This window comes from Dictyostelium discoideum, assembly GCF_000004695.1.
Source record: "Dictyostelium discoideum AX4 chromosome 2 chromosome, whole genome shotgun sequence".
NCBI classification, from domain to species: Eukaryota; Evosea; class Eumycetozoa; order Dictyosteliales; family Dictyosteliaceae; genus Dictyostelium; species Dictyostelium discoideum.
Window position 1 is genome coordinate 6,488,491 of NC_007088.5, and position 26,548 is coordinate 6,515,038.

At 24.0% G+C, this 26,548-nt stretch overlaps 7 protein-coding genes across 7 annotated transcripts in view; 3 read left to right on the forward strand and 4 right to left on the reverse strand.

Annotated features, from left to right (window-relative positions):
- Positions 1 to 510: 510 nt before the first annotated feature.
- On the reverse strand, positions 511 to 7,456 carry DDB_G0276047 (hypothetical protein; the record flags this gene model as incomplete). The annotated part of the gene is made up of 3 exons (XM_638246.1): positions 511 to 873; positions 1,027 to 6,848; positions 6,949 to 7,456. 3 exons carry the CDS (start codon positions 7,454 to 7,456, stop codon positions 511 to 513), a joined length of 6,693 nt encoding a protein of 2,230 aa, XP_643338.1.
- A 677-nt stretch (positions 7,457 to 8,133) lies between these two features.
- On the forward strand, positions 8,134 to 9,033 carry DDB_G0276045 (hypothetical protein; the record flags this gene model as incomplete). Its single annotated transcript, XM_638247.1, has 1 exon — positions 8,134 to 9,033. The coding sequence occupies one exon, from the start codon at positions 8,134 to 8,136 to the stop codon at positions 9,031 to 9,033; it is 900 nt and encodes a 299-aa protein (XP_643339.1).
- A 249-nt stretch (positions 9,034 to 9,282) lies between these two features.
- DDB_G0276169 (AAA ATPase domain-containing protein) lies at positions 9,283 to 10,771 on the forward strand (the record flags this gene model as incomplete). Its single annotated transcript, XM_001134596.1, has 5 exons — positions 9,283 to 9,417; positions 9,557 to 9,869; positions 10,002 to 10,348; positions 10,485 to 10,593; positions 10,683 to 10,771. 5 exons carry the CDS (start codon positions 9,283 to 9,285, stop codon positions 10,769 to 10,771), a joined length of 993 nt encoding a protein of 330 aa, XP_001134596.1.
- Positions 10,772 to 11,847: 1,076 nt separating this feature from the next.
- On the forward strand, positions 11,848 to 16,176 carry DDB_G0276251 (transmembrane protein; the record flags this gene model as incomplete). Its single annotated transcript, XM_638249.1, has 1 exon — positions 11,848 to 16,176. One exon carries the CDS (start codon positions 11,848 to 11,850, stop codon positions 16,174 to 16,176), a length of 4,329 nt encoding a protein of 1,442 aa, XP_643341.1.
- Positions 16,177 to 16,397: 221 nt separating this feature from the next.
- DDB_G0276253 (hypothetical protein) lies at positions 16,398 to 18,653 on the reverse strand (the record flags this gene model as incomplete). The annotated part of the gene is made up of 6 exons (XM_638250.1): positions 16,398 to 16,570; positions 16,675 to 17,024; positions 17,200 to 17,506; positions 17,615 to 18,040; positions 18,194 to 18,451; positions 18,641 to 18,653. The coding sequence occupies 6 exons, from the start codon at positions 18,651 to 18,653 to the stop codon at positions 16,398 to 16,400; spliced, it is 1,527 nt and encodes a 508-aa protein (XP_643342.1).
- A 632-nt stretch (positions 18,654 to 19,285) lies between these two features.
- On the reverse strand, positions 19,286 to 21,889 carry DDB_G0276255 (hypothetical protein; the record flags this gene model as incomplete). The annotated part of the gene is made up of 2 exons (XM_638251.1): positions 19,286 to 21,135; positions 21,214 to 21,889. The coding sequence occupies 2 exons, from the start codon at positions 21,887 to 21,889 to the stop codon at positions 19,286 to 19,288; spliced, it is 2,526 nt and encodes an 841-aa protein (XP_643343.1).
- Positions 21,890 to 22,327: 438 nt separating this feature from the next.
- ifkC (GCN2 subfamily protein kinase) overlaps positions 22,328 to 26,548 on the reverse strand; it is a gene marked incomplete at both ends in the record, with an annotated part of 5,186 nt that continues 965 nt past the window's right edge. Inside the window, 2 exons of the mRNA XM_638252.1 lie at positions 22,328 to 26,305; positions 26,389 to 26,548. The exon at positions 26,389 to 26,548 is cut by the window's right edge and continues 965 nt beyond it. Of these exons, the coding sequence (XP_643344.1) occupies positions 22,328 to 26,305; positions 26,389 to 26,548 (4,138 nt within the window). The remainder of the gene's footprint in view (positions 26,306 to 26,388) is intronic.

The window sequence follows — 26,548 nt, forward strand, 5'->3', positions numbered from 1 at the left end:
ATAAATAGAAATTATTTGTACAATACACAAAAAATGAAAAAAAATACTGTTTTTAAAAAAAAAAAAAAAAAAAAAAAAAAAATAAAAATCAAAAAAAAATAAAAATAAAATAATAAAAATAAAAAAAAACTTAAAAAATATCAGATAAACCAGGGAAAACGGGTTCCCGACTAAAAAAAAAAACTATTTTATTTTTTTTTTTTAATTTTATTTTTTTATTTTATTTTATTTTTTTTATTTTTGATGGGAAAATAGATATTTTTTAAAATATTATTTGGGATTTTATAATATTTCTTTATACTTTTCAAACAAGAAGAGACATTCAAAGATTAAAATTTAAAAAAAAAAAAAAAAAAAAAAAAAATATTGTAAATTAAAAATAAAGTAAAACAAAAATAAAATAAAAATAAAACAAAAATAAAATAAAAATAAAATAAAAATAAAATGAAATAAAATAAAAATTAATTTTACCTTTACTTTTTTTATTGTAATAATTATTATTTTTTAAATTTATAATTGATTATTCTTTCTTTGATTTATCAATCCCTTTAAAAATTGAATGTAAATATTTTTAAGACAATCTAAATTTAAATGAAGATTTGGTTTTGATTTGAGAGCAGGTTCATTAAATTTATCATAATAGATACATAATGATGAATCTCTATCACCATCATCAAAACCAATTGATACCTCTGGTGAACAAACTCCTAAAAATAAACCTTGATATGAACAAAATGTAACATGATCTTTAAATTCATCTTCACAACAATCTCCATTGAAACAAACAATTGTGCTACAGAATAAACAAACACCTTTTGGTAATAAATCACATTTTCTTTTACAAGATTTTGTAATGTTACTAATTAAAAATTCCTAAAATAAAATAAAATAAAAAAATAAATAAAAAAAAATATTAGTAAATTTGTATGTGTTTATTATTTTAATTATTATTTTAATTATTATTATTATTATTATTATTATTATTATTATTATTATTATTATTATTTATTTTAATTTAAAACTTACAATATGATCATTTGGTAAATCAATGAATCTTGGTAAATAAGATGGTAAAGTATGCAATGATATTAAATTTTGGGTTGAAGGTGGATTGATAGTACCTCTTTTTGAAAATTCATCACTATTGACTAAATCAACGATTGAAGGTAAACCTAATTTCTTAATCAACTCTTTTACATTTGAGAATGATTCAATTGATAAACCACTAAATGTATTGATAGTATCTTGATTTGAAGGATTTGTAGATTTATGATTAACTAATAAATAACAATAATGATGGAATAAATAAGCTTTTCTAATGAATGGAGTTAGAATTGTTTCAATGGTTTCAATTTCACCTTCATTTGATAAAGAGTAATTTTCATGAACTGGATTTGAAATTCTTGAGCTAATAATATCACTTGCTAAATGAATGTATGATTTATAAATATATGGATATGGATTGACATCACGATTTAAGAAATGACTCATTGCACAAATTATAAATGGGTCAATATTGTGAAATCTCTTTTGTTGATCTAAAGAATAGAAATCGAAATATTTATAATTAAATTGAATATCTGTTAATTTCATAACATTATTATATAACAATGTTAAAGTTTCTAATTGACGTTGAAATTCAGATTTTGAATAAATATAATAACCATTATTATTATTATTATTATTATTACCAATACCATTTAGACCATCTAAATTATTAATACCACTATTTGTATAATTATAATTCTTTCTTGAAGTAATTTCTAAAATTTCAATATTTGATAAAATAAATTTCAAGAAATAAATAGCATTTGATGGATTTAATTGCTTTGGTGGATATTGATAACTCCAATCAGAGTTTACAAATGAAAAGAATAAATTTGAAACCAATGCTGTATTTTCAGGGTGAGCAACAAGATCAGAGTGATTAATAGGTTTAACTATTAATGCAATATTAGAGGCACGATTACATAATGGACATTTAAAGTGATCATTTACATAGTATGGTGCATAAACTGATAAACAACTTCTATGTATATAATGACCACAAGTTTGAACACGAGTTTTATTTGAAAATTGCATCAACTCTATATTTAAATCTATATCTAAATCATCTATATCATATTTATTATATTCTTCATAGGTTTCAATATTCATTGGTAAATCAACATGTTTTTTATTCTCTTCAATTACTTCTTCTCCATTGTGTTGTTGTTGCTGTTGCTGTTGTTGTTGTTGTTGTTGTTGCTCTGGTTTTGAACTTCTTAAAAATGCTTGATAATTTGTAAACTTTTTAATTGAGGAATGTTCAATTAAACCAATTGAACAAATTGGATCAGTTATATTATTTGAATTATTTTTACAAACTACACAAACTAAATCTTTTTCTTCACCACTATGAATATGTTCATTTGTAGTTGTTGATGAACCATTAAAATCTTCATCATCATCATCATTTAAAAGTTCATTAGATTGTAAGAATTGTAATTGTTGCATTCTCATTTTTCTTTTAATTTCTTCTTGTCTTTCTTGAGCGATTTTCTTTCTAATATTTGCATCAATTTCACTTTGTTGTGATAATAATGATGCCATATCTAATTTCTTTTCCTTTAATAACTTTTCAATATTATTATCATATTCATATAACATTGTAAATAATTTGTTAATTAAATTCTTTTTATCTGAAAATACATTATTCTTTTCAATATTTAATGATAATTCTATTATTAAATTTAATAAATTTGTTTCAGCAATATTTTGATTATTATTATGATTATTATTTTGATTATTATTATTATTTTCTTTAATATTAAAATCTAATTTCTCTTCATTTTCTTCAATATTTTTAATAATTTCAATTGGTTTAAATAAAAGTAACATTGGATTATCACCATCAGCAGATTTGATATTATCATTGAATAAAGATTTTTCAATTTTTTCATTTGCAATTGACATATTAATTAATTTTGAAAATTGTTGTTTTAATTGTTGATCAGTCAAAGAGATTGAAGATTCTAAAAATGTTCTAACTGATAAAACTATAATGTATAAGGTATGATTGAGTAATGGATCATAATATTGATTAAAATCATTTGAATCAACTTTAATTTTACCGGCAGATAACATTAAACTAAGGAAATTTGAAATATAAAAATCCATATCTCTTTCATCATTATTTTGAACATTATTATTTGAATTTGAAATTAAATTATAATTTGGATATAAAAATTTTAATAAAATTGAATTTAAAATTGTAAATAAAATTGGTTCATTTAATAATTTTTCAACATTTTTTAAATTTTCAGGTAAAGGATCAGTTTTTGAAGGTAATGGATAAGATTCTGGTATTGGGTGATTATTTTGTTTTAAGTAATCATAATAGTTTGCCAATGATTTATAGGTGAAAGAATTTGGATCGAAATAATGATATGGATAATAAACATCGAAACGATCCCAATACTCTGGTTTCAAAATTAACTTTCCATCTGGTTTTGGTTGATGACTAACTTGTTTAATTATATCTTCAACATTGAATAATGTAAATTCTTTACGTTGATCTAAAAGTTTTGAAAAGTTATTGGTATTAAAAGTTAAGGCTTGAATTATATGATATCTTGCTTCTTGAATACCATATTTTGCTTGTTTTCTATGTTGAATGATAACAATGATATACTTTAGGAATTGGGATAACATTGTTGGATTATCAGTATCCATATTATAGTTACCTGAAAAGTTATTCAATGCTAACAATATGAAATGTCTAGTACCCAATAGCATTGAACAATATTGTACCAATGTTAAATCGATTGAAAACAAAGACCAAATATAATACGAGGTGAAATCACTAATATTTAAATTTCTTTCCCATAGACGACATTGATGTTGACCCACTAGAATAGCGGGTAACATTGATTTGGTTGCCAAAAATAAAACAGTCTCCAATGGTATCTTTGATTTTATTGTATCAAATGAATACTGAGGTGAGTCATAAACTGAATTCAATAAATAAATTCCAATTAATCTATTGGTTGGTAAATGTAATGGTACAGCGACTTCACCACTTAATATATTTGCCTTTGGTAATAAAGTACCACTAAACATTCTATGAAGAGCAGTGTCTGGGTTTTGATGTCTATCAATTGACAATTGTAAATGGCTCAAAAGGATGTCTAAATACTTTAAACTTGAAAAACCTTGTTTATGTAAACTATGAAAGAATGTATCAAATGCCATAAATGATTGACATTCAATTGAAACCACATTTGAAATCACTGGTAGCTCGTATTCAATTGCTTTTTGAGTCTCTCTTTTGATTGGACATAACAATTGAATTTCATCAGTGATTGCCAATAGAGAATTTACAACGGTATCAGAGTTGTTATCAATATATTCACAATTTTTGTCGTGTCTAAAAATATTGGAGATATAATTATAATCTTGATTACAATAAAACTCTTGATCATAGTTCTTTCTCTGTGTGGCATTGTATAGATCATATTTATTCTTTGTTTGAACCAATGAAAGTTTAGTTTTAATTAAAATTGATAAAAGGTTTTGTTTTGAATAACCAGTTGAAAATGGTACAGCGATTGAGGGTAATTCAAACATTTGACATGAAATGGCCGATACCAATGATCTAACTTGAGAATTTGAAGACAATGCCAACTTTGGATAATTGGTTAAAAACTCCTCACAAAAGATAAACTTAAAGTATCTATTACCAATTATTGTTATAATCAATGGTCTAAATATCATCAACACTCTTGGTTCGCCATGGATCAATGAAATGATTGATCCCACTGCATTGTTTTCCCTCTTTAATTGATCCACATTCTCATAAGAGAGTACTTCAGAGTATGGTAATTTCACTGGTGAATATAAATCAAAACTATTTGGATCCAATATACGTTGACTAAACTCCTCAGAGATTATATACAATAGTGGATATGATTTTCTTGCTAATCTATCAATAAACTTGAATAAATTAAATGATTGACTGAGTACTAATTTCTTTGTAAACTTTTTAATATTTTTCTTAAATATTGGTGTATCCATATTCAATTTTGTATTTGATGAAATTGGTTTAGTAATATCATTAAATATATGAAAATTTTTACTAAATACTTCATTAAATAATTCAGTTTCATCACCACAATCTGATTCATCAGCTTCTTCGTTTTGTATCATTTCTTCATCTGAATTATCATTATTATTATTATTATTATTATTATTATTATTATTATTATTATTATTATTATTATTATTATTATTATTATTATTATTATTATTATTATTATTATTTGGATTATTATTATTATTTTGTTGTTGTTGTTGTATATTATTGTGGAAATCACGCATTATCTGGTTAAAACCATTATTATTAATTAAACCTCTAAGTGCATTAAATCGATCGATATGTTCATCTGAATCAGAATCGGAATCAGAATCGGAATCAGAATCAGAATCATACATTAAATTTCTTAAATCTACATTATTGCCAGCATCTTCATCCATTTCTTCGAGTGAACTATCTTGAATCATTTCACTATCACTATTTTCTTTATTGGTATTACTATAATCACTACTATAGTTAACGTCTTCTTCCTCTTCTTCTTCATTATAATGATTATTTCTGTTTTGGTTGTCGAAAAAGTTGATGTATCTGCCAATATTATCATTATCATTATCATTATTATTATTATTATTATTATTATTATTATTATTATTATTATTATTATTATTATTATTATTATTATTATTAATATTATTGTTGTTGTTGTTGTTGTTGTTGTTGTTGTTGTTGTTGTTGTTGTTGTTGTTGTTGTTGTTTATAAATCTAGGTCCTAATCCATTATTTATAATTGCTTCATTGTTAATATTGTTAATAAAACGATGGAAATACTGAATAATATTATTGTCTACCAAAAGGTTTCCAAATCCTAAGTTGCCTTCTTCTGGCTGTTGTTGCTGTTGCTCTTGTGGTTGTTCTTGAGGTGGTTGTTGCTGTTGTGGTAGTTGTTGTTGTTGTTGTTGTTGTTGTTGTTGTTGTTGTTGTTGCTCTTGTGGTGGTTGTAGTTGTGGTTGCTCTTGTGGTAGTTGTTGTAGTGGATGCTGCATTTGTTGTTGGCCTTGTAAAACGTTTCCAACTAAATTATTATTACCCATATCTAATACCCTATCAATAAAATTAATTTGACGAAGTTCAGCTATTTCTTGTAGATCTATTCCTGGGAATACAAACTGTTGTTGTTGTTGCTGAAGTATCTGTGGTATCTGTTCTTGCTGCTGTTGTTGTTGTTGTTGTTGTTGTTGTTGTTGTTGTTGTTGTTGTTGTTGTTGTTGTTGTTGTTGTTGTTGTTGTTGTTGTTGTTGTTGTTGTTGTCGATGATGTTGAACTCTAGTTCTACGATTTTGAAAATCTAAAGCATCTAATCTCTTTTTTTTCTTTAATATTTCATCTCTAATAAAATCAGCGAATAATAATTCCAATCCATTAAAAGAAGAGAAAGTATCTTTTGGGTTATCAAATCTTAATGAATCCAATGTTCTTAATAAATGGACCACCAATATTCTAATGGTAATATGAAAGTTTTTTTTAGTAGTTTCATTCAATTTATCGGATGGATGTTCTGGTGAATTTTGATCCCTATGCTTTGTACAAAACCCTGATGGTTTAAATGAATCTGGATTACCACAATCACAACAACCACCAAGCCCACTCTCCTCAATCATAAATGCATGACCTTCCTTTATATGAATACTATTCTCCATACATGATATGCAAATACATGATGTTTCAGTTTGTGCACAATCTTTACACCTAAAAAACCATGTTTTTTTTGTCCATTCTATTATATATAAAAAAAAAAAAAAAAAATAATAAAACAATTAATAATTTTAATAAATATTAATAAATATTAATAAAAATATAATATAAAAATACATTACCAAATTGACAAAATGGAAATTTATGAATACTAGTTTCTTTAATTATTGATTCTGTATCACGATTATTTAATTTTTCAAAGATAAAGTTGAAGAGTGGTTGTGAGAAAGTGAGTGTTGGATAAGATAGTGTCATTGAATTTAAAAATGTTAAATAAGGTTGTGCATCAAATTTTTCATCTTCAATTGGGTAAAGATTAATGTTGTTTTTTTTTAATAACGCTTCAAATAAATAATAATGTTCTTTTGAATTTGATGATTCATCATCTGAGCTATCTTCATCAACATTGAGTTTAACTGTAGTTCTTTTTGCTTGATAATTGTTATTTTCCATAATATCATCATCTTCATCCCCATCTTCTTCGTCACCATCTTCTTCTTCCTCTTCTTCTTCATTATCTTCATCTTGGTCTTCATCATTTTCATCTTCTTCATATTCATCTTCTTCATACTCATCCTCTTCATCCTCTTCAATATTTTCATTATCATAATTTAGAATGTAATTCAACATTTTTATTTAAATTTAATTTTAATTTTTTTTTTTTTTTTTTAATTTATTTATTTATTGATTTATTTATTTATTTTTATTCGTTTAATTTTATTATCTCTATTTTTCCTTTTTTTTTTTTTTTTTTCTATAATACAATAGACCTAAAAGAATAAAAAAACTTTTTTTTTTTTTTTTTTTTTTTCATTTTGTTATTGGAAAAAATTCTTTTTTTTTGTTTTTTAATTTTAAATTAAATTAAATTAAATTTTTTTTTTTTTTTTTTTTTTTTTTTTTGTATTTTTATTTCCTTTTTGATCCTTAATTTCTTTTTTTTTTTTTTTTTTTTTTTTTTTTTTGTAATCTTTTTTATTTTTTAATTTCTCTGTACAAAAATTGTTATAAAGAAAAAAAAAATTAAAATAAACACCAAAGAATTAGGTTCAAGTAGTGGCAGTGATAATAATAATAATAATAATAATAATAATAATAATAATAATAATAATAAAAATAATAATATCAATAGAAATAGTATTTAGGTATAAGTGGTGATTATAATACATGGTTTCTTCATGACATCACCAAATTTCACATCAAATAAAAATGAAAATGTATCAATATTAAATGATTTGCGACAAACAAATAAAAGACTTCTTATTTATGTTACCAAGAATGAAAGTTTATTAAAAAAAGAATTTGAAATGGCACAAGAAATTAATGATTTAAAAAAAACCATTTCTGAAAGAGATACAAGAATTTTGGAGCTCCTAATAATTAATCGTCAACTCACACAAGTTAACGAACCATTAAAAAAAGATATTGATGGTTTGAAAGAAAGAGATAAAAAACAAGATGATACAATTAATTTATTAAAACAGGAAATATCAGATTTAAATACCAAAATTGGTCAAATGGAAGAAGAAGCTCTTGTTCAATTAAAACTTATCAATAGGTCATATAATGGTTTAAAAAAAGCAAATGAGTTGCTTCAAACAAAAGCTACTGATTTGGAGGAAATAATTAAAAATCTCAATAAAGAAATGCAAAGTAAAGATACTATTATCAATAGATTAGAAACAGATGTAGCAGAATTAAAAAAAAAAGAAGCCCAAAGACAATCGTCTGCGGTCTATGTTTATATGGCCGATTTATGCAATTATTATTTGAACAACAAATTGTACCCAGATGTTTTAAAAGTATTTGAATATGGCACATCAGGATATACTAATTTTTTACAAAAATTAAAAAACGATGGTGAACAACCCATATCATTTTTGAGTTATTTTCGTAGAGAATATGCTGAAGATCCAAATATCGCTGTCCAAGCAGCCCCACATGGAGTTAACTTAGGTTTTATGCTAGACTTAATCAATCACAGAAATACCTTTACCCATTCATACGTCCCATATTCCGTTACGAGTTTATTAAAACTCTCCATAGAGGGATACAACCACCTTGAAAGTAAAAATCATCAAGATGTTCTCGGTCAAATGTTTGAATTATACCAAAACTTCACACCATCACCACCACCACAAAATAAACACGATGCACCTCCAGACAAAACTAATAACCCATTTAAACATTTTTTAAATAAAAAATAAACTTTCAATTGCTTTTATTTTTTTATTTTATTTTTTTAATTTTATTTTATTTTTTTTTTTATTTTTTTTTTTACTTTTTTTTTTATTTTTTTTTTATTTTTATTTTTTTTTTTTTTGGGGTTGTTAGAAATAATTTTAATTTTTTTTTTTTTTTTTTTTTTCATTACTTATATCTATATTTATATATATATATATAAAAAAAAAACAAAAAAAAAAAAAAAAACAAAAAATAAATAAATAAATATAAAAATGGATCAACAACTAAAAGAGCTTAAACAGATGTTTTTTTTGTTTGGACTTTCAATGGTTTCATACTATACATATATTAAACTTCAAGAATATGTAAAGAGACAACAGCGTCTCTCAATAATTAAAGATCATAAGGTAATTATCAAATAAAATAAAATAAAAAACATTTTATTTATCTATTAAATTATTAATAATTATTATTATTATTATTATTTTTAAATTTTATTTATTTTTTCATCTTCTTTTTTTTTCTTTTTTTTTTTTTTTTCAAAAGAATATAAAAGAGATATCAAGAATGCATTTCAACGAATATGAGTTTAAAATTTTATCAGGTTTGGTAGTTCCTCGAAGAGACTCTATAAGATTTGAAGATATAGGAGGATTAGATCTTATAATAGAGGATTTAAAAGAAACTATATTTTTTCCAATGCAAGCAGCAAGTAATCTTCCAAATAAAGCCAAGAATGGCAGTTTCCACAATGACTTATTCTCAGTACCAAAAGGTATCCTATTATATGGTCCACCAGGTACTGGTAAAACTATGTTAGCAAAAGCAATTTCATATCATTGTGGTTATAACTTTTTAGGTATGTTGTGTTTGCGTTATTCCTTTTTATATATATATATATATACATATAAATAATTAATTAAAGAAAAAGGGTAGAAATTAATTTTTTTTTATTTATTTAAATTTATTTTAATAAAAAAAAAAAAAAAAGTAATTGATAATTCAATGTTAGATAGTAAATGGTATGGAGAGACAGAGAAAATGGTATCAGCTATGTTTTCAGTTGCCAAAAAGCTTCAACCAACAATTATATTTATAGATGAAATTGATTCAATGGTTTCTACTAGAGAAGATTCAGAAAATGAAACATCAAATAGTAAAAAATCAATACTATTACAACATTGGGACGGTTTCTTTAGTTCAGGTAATGATAAAGTTATTGTAATGGGTGCAACTAATAGACCAAATTCAATCGATTATGCATTCTTAAGAAGATTACCAAAACGTATAAAAGTTGATTTACCTGATAAAGACCAAAGAAAACATATTTTACAAATTGTAATTTAAACTTTTTAATTTATTTATTTATTTATTTCTTTATTTATTTATTTCTTTATTTCTTTATTTATTTATTTATTTATTTATTTATTAACCAACCAACAACACACACCATTATAAATTTTAAAATTTAAAGATGTTAGAATATCATGTAGAAAATGATTTTGATTATGATAAAATTGCAAATTTAACAAAAGGTTATTCAGGTTCAGATTTAAAGGAATTATGTAAAAAAGCTTCAATGCGTATGTAATAAAATATATTAAAAATAAAAATAAAAAAATAAAATAAAAAATTATTTTGTTTGAATACTAATATTTTTGAACGTCTACAGGTTTTATGAGATACCGACCTAAAACCGATAATATATTTGACTCAATGAAAATACCATATGAGTATTTTGAAAAGGTGTTATTAGGTTAATTCCAGTTTAATTTGTATATCTCAAATCGCTAGCGACAATTTTATCATTTTATCCCAGCTCCGGCTCAATTGATTACTAAAAATAAAAAAAAATATAAAAAAAAAAATAAAAAAATAAAAAAAATAAAAATCCAAATGAATTATTATTATACCAGGTTTCTTGAAAGCAATAATGTTAACATTAATTATTATTAAAATCAAGGAAGAATTCATATGAAAGTTTGCCATAAAATACTAAAATCGCATTCGTTGCATTCAAAATAAAAATAAAGTTAATAGTAAAAATAATCACGATCTTTTATTTGAAAAGATATTTTATAATAAAAAAAAAGAAAAAAAAAATCGATTTCATAATGAAAGTAATATTTAAAAAATATTTTTAAAAAAAAAAAAACGATATGTTATAATAAAATGATGATGATGATGATCTTTTATTTGAAAAAATAAAAAAAAAAACGATATGTTATAATAAAACAAAATGATTTTAGATTAAAGAGGATCCAATTTTCGATTTCGTTCAATTTCATATGAAAATGATTTCTTGTTCCATTTTTATTTTATTTTATTTTTTTTTTTTTTTTTAATTTTTCCAATTTTTATTTTTTTTTTTTTTTTTTTTTTTTTTTATTTATTATTATTATTTTTTTTTTTTTTTTTTTTTTTTTTTTTTTTTTTTTTTTTTTTTTTTTTCAAAACACAACGTCGCAAAACTGTTTTTATGTTTGGAAACCAAAATCACCAAAATAAAAAAAAAATACAAAGTTGAACTATTTTTAATCTAAACACTTAAGCCAGCATTGCAAAATAATAATTAAATATTAAATAAATCAAAAATTGAAAAAATAAAAAAAAAAAATATTTAAGTTGAAAATTTTCTTTTTTTTTTTTTTAATTTACAATAAAAAACACACAAACCACAATTATATTTCCTCAAAAAAAAAAAAAAAAAAAAAAAAAAAAAAAAAAAAAGAAGATTGGCTTTGAAATTAATGAAATAATTTAAATAATATAAAACATTTAAAAAAAAAAAAAAAAAAAAAAAAAAAAATAATAATAATAACAATAAAACTAAAATCATGACAAGTTTTAATAGTTTATATGAAGATGAAGATAATAACAATACTATTAGCAGTAGTAGTAGTAGTGGCAGTAGTATAAATAATAATAATAATAAAAATGGGAATCCATTATCATTATCATCAATGATACCAATTAGGAATAGGAAACTTAGTGATCCAACATCATATGATAATAATAGTAATAGTAGTATCAATATCGAAAATGATTATTTAATGGAAAATCATCAAAGCCCAAATAATAGTAGTAATAACCTATTACCATTTCTAATACCATCAGTTAATTTATCATCAGATAATAGTGAAAATAGTAATAGTAATAATTATTTATCAAATCCAATGGGAGGTAGAGCATCATCATTATCATTAGGTAGTAGTAGTGATAATGCATATATAAAAAATTTACATCATGGTGGGGGATATCATAATCAACAGCATCATAATTATAATCAACAACAACAACAACAACAACAACAATTACAGCAGCAACAACAACAACAACAACAACAACAACAACAACAACAAAATAATTTAAATAATCAAAAAAAAAAATATAAAAAAAGTGAAAGAAATTTAATGTGTTGGGTATCATTTGTATTGGTGATCACTCAATTATTAGGTATATTTATGTTTTCACAAGGATTTTTCCCAAGAAAGACAACATTGGAAGGATATAATTCATTTGCAAATTATGAACCATCATGTACAGCAGATAATGGTGATATAAAAGTAGAAGCACAATTTGGAAAGGTTGTATTCATGTTGGTAGATGCATTTAAGAGTAATTTTCTATTTGGTGAAGAGAATTCACAAGCGATGAGCTTCACACAATCCCTATTGGATAGTGGTAGAGCACATGGTTATATTGCTCGTGCTGATGCACCAACTGTGACACTACCAAGAATAAAAGCATTGTTAAGTGGTGGTATACCAAGCTTTGTTGATTTTGTTAATAATTTCAATAGTCAAACACTAAAGGAGGATAACATTCTATATCAAATGAAACAATCAAATAAATCAATGTTATTCTTTGGCGATGATACTTGGTTAAAACTATTCCCTGACTACTTCAAACGACATGATGGTACAACTAGTTTCTATGTTGCCGATACTGTAGAAGTTGATTTAAATGTCACTAGACATTTAGAACCAGAATTAAATAATAATGATTGGGATGTTATGTTTTTACATTACCTTGGTTTAGATCATATAGGTCATTTGGAAGGTCCACATTCTAATCTAATGAAACCAAAACAAAAAGAAATTGATAATATCATTAAATTAATACATACAAAATTATTAGAAAAAGATAAAATTGAAATGGAAAATTATTTAAATTTAATTAATAATACAAATAATAATAATAATAATAAAAATAAAATAGAAAAACCACTACCAACATTATTTATATTTTGTAGCGATCATGGTATGAATGAAATTGGTAATCATGGTGGTTCATCAGATTCAGAAACTTCTGCTGTACTGGTTTTAATGAGTTCTTTATATTATAATCAAAATGATATAATAGTTGATCATAATAATTTTGAAATTAAAAATCATCATAATGATAATAATAATAATAATAATAATAATAATAATAATAATAATAATAATAATAATACAGAAATAAATAATAATAATAATAATAATAATAATAATAATAATAATAATAATAATAATAATAATAATAATAATAATAATAATAATAATAATAATAATAATAATAATAATAATAATAATAATAATAATAATAATAATAATAATAATAATAATAATAATATAAATGATAATAATAAAACTGAAGAATTAATAACCAAAAAAGAAATTGAAGATAATTTAATGATTGGACAAGGTAGAAGTGATACACATTATCATGATCCAGAGATTTTACCAAAATTTCAACCAGGATTACCACCAAAAGAGATTAGTCAAGTTGATTTAGTACCAACATTATCATTGCTATTAGGATTACCAATACCAAAGAATTCATTGGGTAGTTTAATACCGGAACTATTTGAAAAGTTTATACCAAGTGAACAATATTTACGTGCATTAGAGATTAATTGTCAACAACAAATTGAAATTATTAAACACAACTCGATCTTTTGGAAGGATGGAGTTGCCTCAAATGCTCACATTTCATCATTATTGAAAATGTTTACAGATGCTCAACAATATCATAGTAGTTGGATTACAACTCCTTCACATTCAAGTTTCAATGATAATGCAGCTGAGCTATACTTGGAATTCTTATCAAAGGTTCAAGATCAATTCAAATCATTATTAACAACATTTGATGATAATTTATTAATGGTTGGTATACTATTAATTGGTTCAAGTGCATTAGTTACCCTATTAATTACAATCTCTACCATTGGTGTCTCTGAACATAATGGTACTTTTGAAATCAAAGGTGTTAAATTTGTAATGACATTCGTTGGTTTAATCATTATTCTTTTAACAATTCATTTTGGTATCATTTGTAAAAGTAATAATAATAATAATGATTCATCATCTTTGGATGATGGATCATCATCATCACCATCTAAAATTATAAATAATTTAAATCCATTTTGTACAAATGAATTTAGATATGGTGTATTTAGTTTTATATTTACAGCATTATCATTATTAATTGGTTTCAATGCTTTATTTTCAAAGAATAATATTAAGTTTTGGAGTCTTGCAACATTATCACCATTACAATTAAGAAAAGAGAAATATGTTTTAATAGTTGGTACCATTTTACATTTAATTAGTTTATTTGGTAGTTCATTGGTTGAAGAAGAACATTTAACTTGGTATTTTTTAACAACTTCAGTTATATTACTTCAAATGGCTCCTCATTCAATTAGTTTATTCTTTTATTTTACAAATTGGATATCATCATATACTACTAATAATAGTAATAATAATATTATTAATAATAATAATAATAGTAATAATAATAATAATAGTAATAATAATAATAATAATAATAATAATAATATTAATAGTAGTACTGGTATTAATAGTTATAATACAAATCAACAAAATCGTAATACAAAACAACAACAACAATCACTTCAACAAATGTTTATTCTATTAGGTATTTTAGTTTGTTTAAGAATCTTTAGAATTTGGAATCAAACTGGTATAAAATGGATGGATGATCCAAAACTTTTGGAAGAGGGATCATCTTATATTGATGTTGGTAGATTTTTGAATGCTCCAAATATAATTAGCTCAACAACTATGTGGATATTATCATTGATTAGTATTATTGCTCCATGTTATTATGTTTTTGGTGTATTGGATGATTTAGAGGAACAACGTGGTGGTATTTCAACATTGTTATCAAAGATCTACAAAACAACCATTGTAATATTATCAGTATTCTTATTTTGTTATAAATGGGAATACATTGGTAAAGAATTAATTAATCCAGCCTATATTGCAAGAGTGGTTTATTTTTGTTGGGCCATTTTACAAGTTATCACTTTTTCATTCCCATATTTCTCAAAAAAGGATAGAGTTTCAATTCAACTTCAACAACAGAATCTAATAATATTACCACAAACTTGGTTCATTGCAACTTTGAAATATTTACCAACATTGGTAACCGTTAATATGTATATGCTATTCCTATTGCTACATAAAGTTCACAATATGTTCCTACTCACAATAATGGGTGTTATTGCACATTACTACATTCTCTACCTCCTGGAGGATACTGGAAGACGTGCAAAGAGTGGTATGACTGGTGTTTGTGTTGGTATGATTTGTTTGGGTTGGTTGGGTCAATTTGGTTATTTCGCATTTGGTAATTCAAATTCTTTAGCAAGTATTGATATTTCCGGTAGTTATACTGCTTTGATCGATTATAATCAGTATCTTGTTGGCATTCAAACCTTGTTAATTGGTTATACTTCTCAATTGTTCTTCTTTTTCGTTTCTTTGGCTTATGTTACCCATTTGGCTGTCAAATCCATTAGCAATAGTAATCATCAACAAGAACCCTCATTATTACCATCACCTGGAACAAGCTCTGATATCATTGATGAATTACAATGGTATGGTTTAGTTAGTGCACTATTGGATTGTGGTATTCGTTGGACAAATATTTTCATCTTTAGTATTTGTATTCTTATTCAACGTTATCATCTTTTCATTTGGACAGTTTTCTCTCCAAAATATATTTATGAAGTATTGGATGTAACTTTGGTTTTAATAAAATCAATCCTATTAGCTGCTTTTATAATTTATCTAAGATTATTATCATTTGTAAAAGAAAAACAAGTTGAAAATAATTCATTAGCTTCATCTCAAAATATAAATAAAGAAGAATAAAAAAAAAATAAAAAAAACAAAAAAAAAAAAAAAAAAAATATAAAAAAACAAATAAAAATATTATTGGAATCAATTTTTTAAAAAAAAAAAAAATCATTAAAATTGTTTAATTGACTATTTAAAATAGTTTTTATATGATTTATTAAGATGTACAAATTTTTTTTTATATAATTTAAAAGGTTTCCAAGTTTCCAAGTTTCCAGGTTTTTTTTTTTTTTTTTTTACATTAATTTATAAGTTTTAACTTCACATCCATATGCAGTTGGTAATAATGAAATTACAGTGTTTAATGGTATATTAATATATGGGAATTTTTCAATTGGTTCACCTGTGATATAGCCATATAAGCATCTTAATGGTGCTGGATGACTAACTATTAGTGATGTGTTTTTAGCTGTATGTGATGAAGATAGTAAAAAAAAAAAAAGAATTAGTAATTTTATTTTTTATTTTTTTTTTATTTTTTTTTTTTTCTATCTAAAATAACAAATAACATACTTCTCTCTAATTCTAGAATTACAGATTCTAATCTTTGAATTACATCTAAATAACATTCTCCTCTTGGTATTCTATAGCCTAATTTATCATCACTATGAGCACCAAATTCTTCTGGCATCTTTTTTAAGATATCCTCTCTTTTTAAACCTTGCCATTCTCCACGATCTAAATCATCCAATGCTTTTACATGAATTTTTGGATGTGGTATATATTGTGCCGTTCTAATTGATCTCTTAAATGTTGATGTCCAAACTGTAACTTCTTCATTTTGTGAATTTTCATCAACCCATGATGCTAATCTATGTGAAAAATTCTCACCTTCTGCTGTTAATTCTGAATCACCACCTTTTCTATAAAATGTTTTTTTTTTTTTTTGAATAACAAAATAAAATACAATATAAGTATATATTTTAATTATTATTATTATTATTATTATTATTATTATTATTATTATTATTATTATTATTATTATTTTGATATTGTATTTTTTTTATTTCTTTTTTTTAAATATATATATATACAAACCTTCCTAAAACTTCCCATTCAGATTCACCAGATCTACATAATAAAATTGGACGTGGTGTTAAATGTAAATTCATTAATAAAAACATAATTCTACTTGGTAAATAACCTGTAATATTATTGGCTATAATCTTTTTACCAACATCAAATAATTTAATAAATTGAAGTTGATCAGATTTATCAATGCTAACATATTCCTTTTCATAATATGATAATCTTTCTCTAAAATGATTGACTGCTTCTGCTTGACTATGATGTTCATAATCTGGTGATGATTTCCAATTTTCAATCATATTTGTTTCAATTTTTTCTAAAAAAAATAAATAAATTAATTTAGATTAGTATTTTTGTATATATATATATATATATATTATTGGTTATTTTGATTTATTAAAAACAAAAAAAAAAGAATACAAACTTTTATCAGTCATAAAAGATTCAACGAAAATTACTTTTTCAATACCTTCTCTTGCGCATCTTGATAAAATTAATTGTCTTCTTTCAGTTGTTAAATTTGTAGCATCGAAAATACCAGCTTGAGCGCCAGAATTTAACCAAGCCATCATATCATCAATTGCAGCGACCGCCATATGTAATCTAACCCTAGATGCATCTATATTACCAGGATCAAAGAATTCAGCTGGTTGTTTTGCACCTAATCTTAATCTTCTATAATCTCCAACAGTGAATACCTTTGCTGGTACACCCATCCAATTTAATAAATTTCTAACTTTTCTACTAATATATGTTTTACCTGATGCTGGTAATCCAACCATTACCACAACAATCTTATCAGATTCAAATCCTGTATAAACATATTGTCTTTTTTTACCTTCTGTAATCACTATAAATTTAATAATAAATAATTAGTATGAATATATATATATATATAAACTATTACTATTATTATTATTTAATTATTTATTATTATTTATTATTTATTATTAATTATTTATTATTATTATTATTTGAAATAAATTTTATAATGATACTATACAATCAGAAGAACCTTTTCTCATCTCTAGAGTACAACCTGGATATAAATCGCTAATTTCATCCAATTCGTATAATGTTTTAGTTTGTCTATGTTTAATAATGAATGGTGTTAATGTATCTTTATTATATTCTGGGAAAAGTGTTAGGAATAAGTCGTTCAAATCCTCTAAAGTTTTCCCATTAAATGATGTGGCTCTCATTTTACCACGAACTTTAAAGAAAATAATAAGACTGTTTTCATCTTTATGTTGTTGATGTTCTAAATTATATTATTGTGATGAAGTGATAGTGTTATTAGTGTTGTGTGTGTGTGTTTTTTTTTTTTTTTTGTAGTATGCGTGATTTTTATAAAAAGTTAGTTAAAAAAAAAAAAAAGATTTGTATAATTTATAATTATTTTATAAATATATATATAATATAATTATAGTAATATTATAGTATTATTTACCATTACTTGTCATTGTTCTATTAAGTTTGTTTATTATTACTTTATTTTGTTTTTTTTTTTTTTTTTTTTTTTTTAAAAATAAATTAAAAGAAGAAAAAAAAAAAATGAAAAAATTAAATTAATTTAAAAAAAATAAAAAAATGGAAAATGAAAAAAAAAAAAAAAAAAAAAAAAAATTTTTTTTTTTGGTTGGTCAAAATATCTATTTTTAAAAATTTTATTAATAAATAAGGATTAATATCCTTTTATTAATTTCAAACCAATAATAGTCTTTTAAAAATTTTATAAATAAAATAAGGATTATGACGTTGCGTTTAAAATTTTTATTAATCTCAATAACAATCTAATAAAAAAAATATTAATTATTTCTTAACCCTAAAAATTTATTCAATTTATAAAAAAAAAAAAAAAAAATCTTTATTTAACATTCGAATAATAAAAAAAAGAAAAACACACACACAAATAATTTTAAGATTTAAATTATAATTCCCTTAACAATTTTTTTTTTTTTTAAATCTTTTATCTCTTAATTTTATTTTTTGTAAATATTTAGTAATACTTTTATTTAATATATTTTTTTTTTCTTTTCTTTTTTTTTTTTTTTTTTTTTTTTTTTTTTTTTTATTAATATTATTTATTTATTATTTATTTTTTTTTATTTTTTGATGAAGACTTTGAGTTGAATATATCATCAATTTCATCATGTTTATCATTTGATTTTTTAGATTTCTTTTTTGGTTTTTCATCATCAGTATTTTGATCTTGTTCTTCATCTTGGTCAACTTTTTCAATTTCTTGTTTTTTATTTGATTTTTTATTATTTGTTGAGGTAGCAGTAGTAGTAGTATCTTTTTCATTTTCATTATCATTTAAAAGGTCAGAGAATAATTTTCTCTTTTTATCTTTTGAAGTGACATCATTAGCCCAACTATCTTTCTTTTTCTTATATTTATTAATTTGACAAATCATTAAAACGTAACGACCACATGGACGGGCGAATAAACGTTCTTCCTCTTTCATCAACTCTACAGCAATGACATCTTTTTGTTTAAAATCTGCAATTTTATACATTTTTTCAATGGAATAACTACCATAACGATCTTCACCTATTGTAACGAAATTACCATTGAATTTAGTGATTAATTGATTCTTCTTTGGCAATGGTACATTTTGACTATCCAAAAATCCATCCAATACTTTACTACCGATAACATTGGTAGCCAATGAGAGTAAATATTCGATATCCAAAGAGAGGAAACTTTCAATGGTAGTTTTATTGTAGTCATTTGGGAATTTAAATAACAATTGAAGTATGACAGCACCACAAGCAGAATACATTTGATTATGAGATACATTACCCTCCAAACCCAATAAATATTTAGCAATCTCTTTTTGATCAGTTTTATAATTTGGTAAGAGTGCTTCATTCAAATGTTTAATAATCTCTTTTTCATAGGCTGACCATTTCAATGATTGTTCAATTAATTTCTGTACTATTAAACCTCTACCCATTTTAAATAGTTGTTTAAATGAATCCTTAAACTCTTGAATTAAAGTTAAGAAATGACCTTCACAATGGCAATGATCAATCAATTGTTGAACGACATGATTTGCATAGAAATCCTCTGAAAGATCCAATAGATCATGTTTACACAATTGAATCAACTCTAAAAAGATAACTTCTGGTGCTGTCTTTACAATGATTTCACAAAATACTGATCCAAATTGATTCTTCATTGCTTTAATAAGTTGTTTCTTTGAGAATTCTTCATTGGACATCTTTATAAATGCTTCTAACCATGAACGATAAATTTCAATTGGTGCATTTGATAACACTTGAAATATTGATTTAATCGTTTCAATTGGTTCCTTTTGTGTTGAATATTTAACCATATTTGATTTAATTGGATCTTTAATTTTCTCTAATATCTCTTTTAATTTATCTGTAAATTCTTTTGATACTGGATATTCATTTGATTCTGGTTTCTCTTGTTGACGTTCCAATTCTAACATTCTTTCTTTATATGGTTTCTTTTTACCACCACCTTGACCATTACCTTGACCATTACCTTGACCTGGTTGATCTCCACCATTTGGTAATTTCTTTTCTTTTACTGTACCTGATAAAATTAAAATTATTGATGAGAAAACATAACTTGCATATCTATCAGTTACTGTCTTTAAAATATCCTTTAATAATAAATCACATAAATTAAAGAGAATCTCATTGAATTTATTCAATGTTTCTTTATCTGATCTATTTACAATCTTTGGTGTTGATCTTAATAAACCTTCAATAACTCTTGATCCATTTGCATCATTAATCAACTTTTCAAATTCTTTACCAAATGATTCAAAAAATTTAACAATAACTTTTGGATCTTTACATTTTTGAAACATTGATTCTAATACTAAACTTGTCTTTTTATCACATGCTACTAAACTTTCTTTACCTTCAATTTCTTTATATGCATTTTCAATCATAATTTCAATTTCTAAAAAAAATAAAAATAAAAATTAGTATTTAAAATAATAATAATTAATAATTTATTGTATTTTATAATAATTTTTACCTTCTTGATCAACAGCTTCTTCTTGTTTATTAATTAATGATTCAATTCTTGTGAAATAAGATCTTGTATCTAAATCTAATTGTGGAGCTGATGGATTAGTTGCATCCTCAACTACAAATTCTTCATCTTCTTGTTTATTTGGTCTTCTGTTATTTTCACTGTTTCTATCACCATTTCTATCATTGAATCTTCCACCTCTACCTCCACCTCTACCACCACCTCTTCCACCACTACCATTTCTATCACCATATCTACTATCACCATTTCTACTATCACCATTTCTATCACCATATCTGCCACCACCATTGTTATAATCCCTACCACCATTATCTCTATCATTATATCTACCACTTCCACCACTATTTCTACTACCAACTTTATCTATATAAAATCCACCACCATTTGATTGATCATTGTTGTAATCTCTATTATTATTCCAACTTTTTTTATAGTTTCCGTCATCACCTCCTTCATTATTCCAACTCTTTTTATAGTTTCCACCATCACCTCCTTGATTATTCCAACTTTTTTTATAGTTTCCACCATCACCTCCTTCATTATTCCAACTTTTTTTATATCCACCACCGTAACCGCCATCACCTCCTTCATTATTCCAACTTTTTTTATATCCACCACCATAACCACCTTCATAATTTGATTTTTTATTATATGACATTTTGTTGTTATTAACCTTTTTTCTTTAATAACTATTTTTAAAAAATAAAAAAAAAAAAAAAAAAAAAAATTTTTTGACTCGAGTCTTTCGTTTTTAAATTTTTTTTTTTTTTTTTTTTAATTTTATTTTATTTTAATTTTATTTTTATTTTTATTTTTATTTTATTTTTTTTCTGACTTTTTTTCCATAAAAAAAAAAACTTGATTTTTGTTTAACAAATTTTTTCAACCCAAATTCTTGGATTTAGGTTAGTCAATTACTAACAAATATCTTGATCTCCATAATATTTTTTTTTTTTTTTTTTTTTTTTTTTTTTAAAAAAACAACAAATTTAATTAAAAATTTTTTATTATCTTTATTTTCTATTATCTTTATTTTTATTATTTTTATTATTTTAATTTTTTTTTTTTATATTTTTTTATATTTTTTTTGGTAATTTTATATATTTAAACGTGATTTTGAATTAAAATTTGAAAGTGTAAAAAATTTGACGATTTCATCACGAGATACATCATCTTCTCTTCTTTTTTCAATATTTTTAACTTTAATTGTCTTCTTTGCACCTTTTTCTTTAATAGTGATAATGTAAAGAGCACCAGAAGTGATTGAAGCGTCTTGTTGTTCTTCTGGTGTTGGATTTTCAATATACATAGTTTCAGCATTAAATCCTGCATTACACAAATCACCAACTATACCAATACGTTCTAAAAATAAGTTTGGACCAAGACTAATGACAAAGATATCAGGAGTTGAGAATTTATGAGCAATCATTTGACTTTCACTTGACAAAGTTGGAGGTAATTGTTGTCTTCTCTTTTGTGAATATAATTCACGTTCTCTCGAATAGACCTTATCCATCGCAACACTTAATCCAGTAATTGGTAAATTAAAATTTGTTAAATAACAATTACTATAATAATTATAATTATAATTATTATTATTATTATAATTATTATAGCTATTATTATTATTACTACTACTACTACTACTACTACTACTACTATTATTACTATTATTTAAATTAAGTGGTGAATCATATCTACCACCAACAGCAAGACATTCATGCTTTTCTTCTTTTAATATAACTTGAAACATTATACCAGTTGAATAGAAATTTTCACTAAAACAATAAGAAAGATCAAAAATTACTTTATGAGGTGAAATTGACATTTTTTCAAAATAAACTGCTAATTGTCTAATATCTTCTAATAAATCTGTAAATGATGAACTAATTCTAACATTGTTATTGTTATTATTGTTATTATTATTATTACCTAAACTACCATTACCAGATAATAATGGATTATTATTTTGAGAAGCATCTAATTTCTTTAAAACATCTGGTATTGTACCTTTAACTAATACCCAATTTGCTATTCTTTCAACTTGTTTTAAAGGAAGTTTAAATTTCTCTAATAAAACTTTTTTAACAGTGAACCATGGTTGACGAATTAATTGACTCACCACTTGACTAATTTCATTCTTTAAGGTTAGATCAGTGATACCAATGAATTTCCACATATATTCAACGATACCGAAATGATTTAAACGTACGAAATAAAAATTTTGAGTCGATGGTAATGAATCGAAAATTTCCGTTGTAACTTTAATCGTTTCAGCATCGGAATACAATGAAGATGAACCAAAAACATCAAAACAAAATTGTGATAATTCTTTTGGTAATTTACCAACTAAATGTGGTTTTCTAAATACATGTCCAAATTCATAACGTTTAATTGGTGCTTTTGAAAGTAATTCTAAAATTTCATCAACTGATCTTGTCGTAGTATTAGATTTATCTTGATCATGATGACGATCATTACTATTATTATTATTACTATTACCATTACTACTATTGTCATGACGAACATCATTTTGTTGTTGATGATGATGTTTATAATGATCACCAAGATTTAAAAATTCAGTTTCAATAAATGATTTAAATGAAACACGAAGATCATGTCTTAATTCTAAAAGTTGACCACTATCATCCATTAATATTGATTTACCAGTTTTATTTGAAACTTTATTAATATTTGATGTAGATGTTGATTTATTTATTACAACTGAATTTGTATTATTAGCAGTATTTGTGGTGGATGTAGTGGTAGTAGTTGATGATGATGATGATGAATTATTAAATAAATTTGGTTGTTCATTCCATTCTTTAATTATTGACATTTGGGGTGTTAACATTTCATTAGCATTATGTTTTTTTAAGATTGTTATTATGACATCATCAACCAATTGTTTAACTTGAAGTAAATCTAAACTACAAAATAAGGATTTACTATAGGAGGATGAAGTTACACTTGATTGTTGATGATGATAAATATGGGAATGAAGATGTTGATGATTTTGTGAAAACAATGAATTTAACATAGTTTGATAGAATTGATTAGTTGGATTTGTAATTACACGAATTGAATTCTTAATATATTCATCCTCCATTTTTGGTGGCATTAATTCACTTTGTAATAATTGTTGAGCACTTGGTCTTTTTGCTGGATCTTTATCGATTAACATTCGAATCAATGTTGCCTGTCTAGAATGATTACGTTCAAAGTCACTTGGGAATTCAAATTTTTCACGAAGATTTCTTAAAACGATAACTCTTTCATGACCAGTTGAAAAAACATACCACATTTCAAAGAAAACAATACCTAAACTATACATATCAACTTTATCATCATATGCACTATCACCATTTGTACCTGCTTCTTGTTCTGGACTTGTATAAAATAATGTACCAACTCTTGCTGTATGTTGTTGTTGTTGTTGTTGTTGTTGTTGTTGTTGTTGTTGTTGTTGCTGTTGTTGTTGTTGTTGTTGTTGTTGACCTTCAACTTCATCTTCCCAATAATTTTGTGGTTGTTGTTGTTGTTGTTGTTGTTTTGTATTAATTACAGATTGTACAGAATTGGAAGAAGTTGTTAATGAACCAGCACTACTTGTTGATGAATTTATGTTAGTTGTTGGTGATAGGGTTGAGGTTGTTTTATTATTAATTGCTAAACCAAAATCACCAATTTTAATATCACCACATGAATCGAAAAATATATTCGATGGTTTTAAATCTCTATGAATGATACCTTGACCATGAACATATGCCATACCCTCAACAATTTGTCTAAATAATTTCCAAATATCATCATCTTCTAAATTCATACCAGTTTCTGTTAAATTTCTTAAAATCTTTTGACAGTATTCCATCTGAATATAAAGATATGGTATCGATGTTGATTTTTTAATATTCTTTAATTTGCTTGATGAAATTGATTTTTTACTATTACTTTTACTTTTACTTTTACTTTTACTCTTGCTCTTACTTTTACTCTTACTATTACTATTTTTTAATTTCTTTTGTTGTTGTGATTGATTTTGTTGTGGTTGTTTCTTTTGTTGTTGTGATTGATTTTGTTGTTGTTGTTGTTGTAAATGTTGATTACTTGAACCCATACTTCTAGTATTATTACCACCAATTTTATTATTTAAATCAAAAACTTCAAGTAGAAAGCCACAATCTGAATGAAGGAATGAATAACTATCATCAGTTAAATCAAATTCTAATGATCTCTTATTACCATTTTGAAATAAGAATACCTCTGAAAATGATTGATCAAAATCATTATTCTCTTCTGATTCAAATTCAGAATCATCAGAATATTCACTTTCTTCACTTTCTTCACTTTCACTACTTTCACTACTTTCTTCACTTTCACTACTTTCTTCACTTTCACTACTTTCACTTTCACTTTCACTTTGACTTTCTTCACTTTCACTTCCACTTTCAAACTCATCATCATCATCATCATCATCATCAGAATTATCATTTGTTAATGATAAACTTTCAGCACTTTCAATCCAAGCTTGATAATATCTTACAACATGTTGATGATGTAATCTTGATAATGTTATTACTTCTCTTAGAATTCTTCTATTCAATGATTGATTACTATCCAATTTAATCTTTTTAATTGCATAATATCTGCCATCTAATTTATTTCTAACTTTAACTACTTGACCAAACCCACCTCTACCAAGTAATTGAATCTCTTCAAAATCTGAATGATATCTAGATTGTTGATGAGGATTAATTGTTTTTTGTGATGATCCTCCTCCTACTCCCCCTCCTCCTCCTTCACCACTATATTCAAAAGTTGATGGTGATTTCTTTAAACCACTATTTTCATTAGTTTTATTTAAAGTATCCCAAAATTTATTTAAAAAGTGACCAGAATTATTTGCTGCTGAATCAACATTATTCTTTAAATCACTTAATGAAATATCATTAAATTGTTTTAAAAAGTAATCTTGAAATATATGTTGATAAATTTGATTATCATTTGAATTATGCATATTTAATAATGATAAATGATTTCTATTAAATATACCCATTTGTACTAATTGTTCTCCCTATTAATTAAAATAAAAATTAATATTACTTCTTTATGTTTTTACAAAAAAAAAAAAATATATATATATTAAATATTACTTACCAATGTTTTAATATGATCATTTGTAATATTTGAATCATTTTGACAAAGTAAACGAAGTAAATGAAGTATCATAGTTTGTTGTTTATCAATTGTTTTATTATCAATACTTGAAACATTACTATTATTTGTATTATTATTATTATTATTATTATTAAAATTA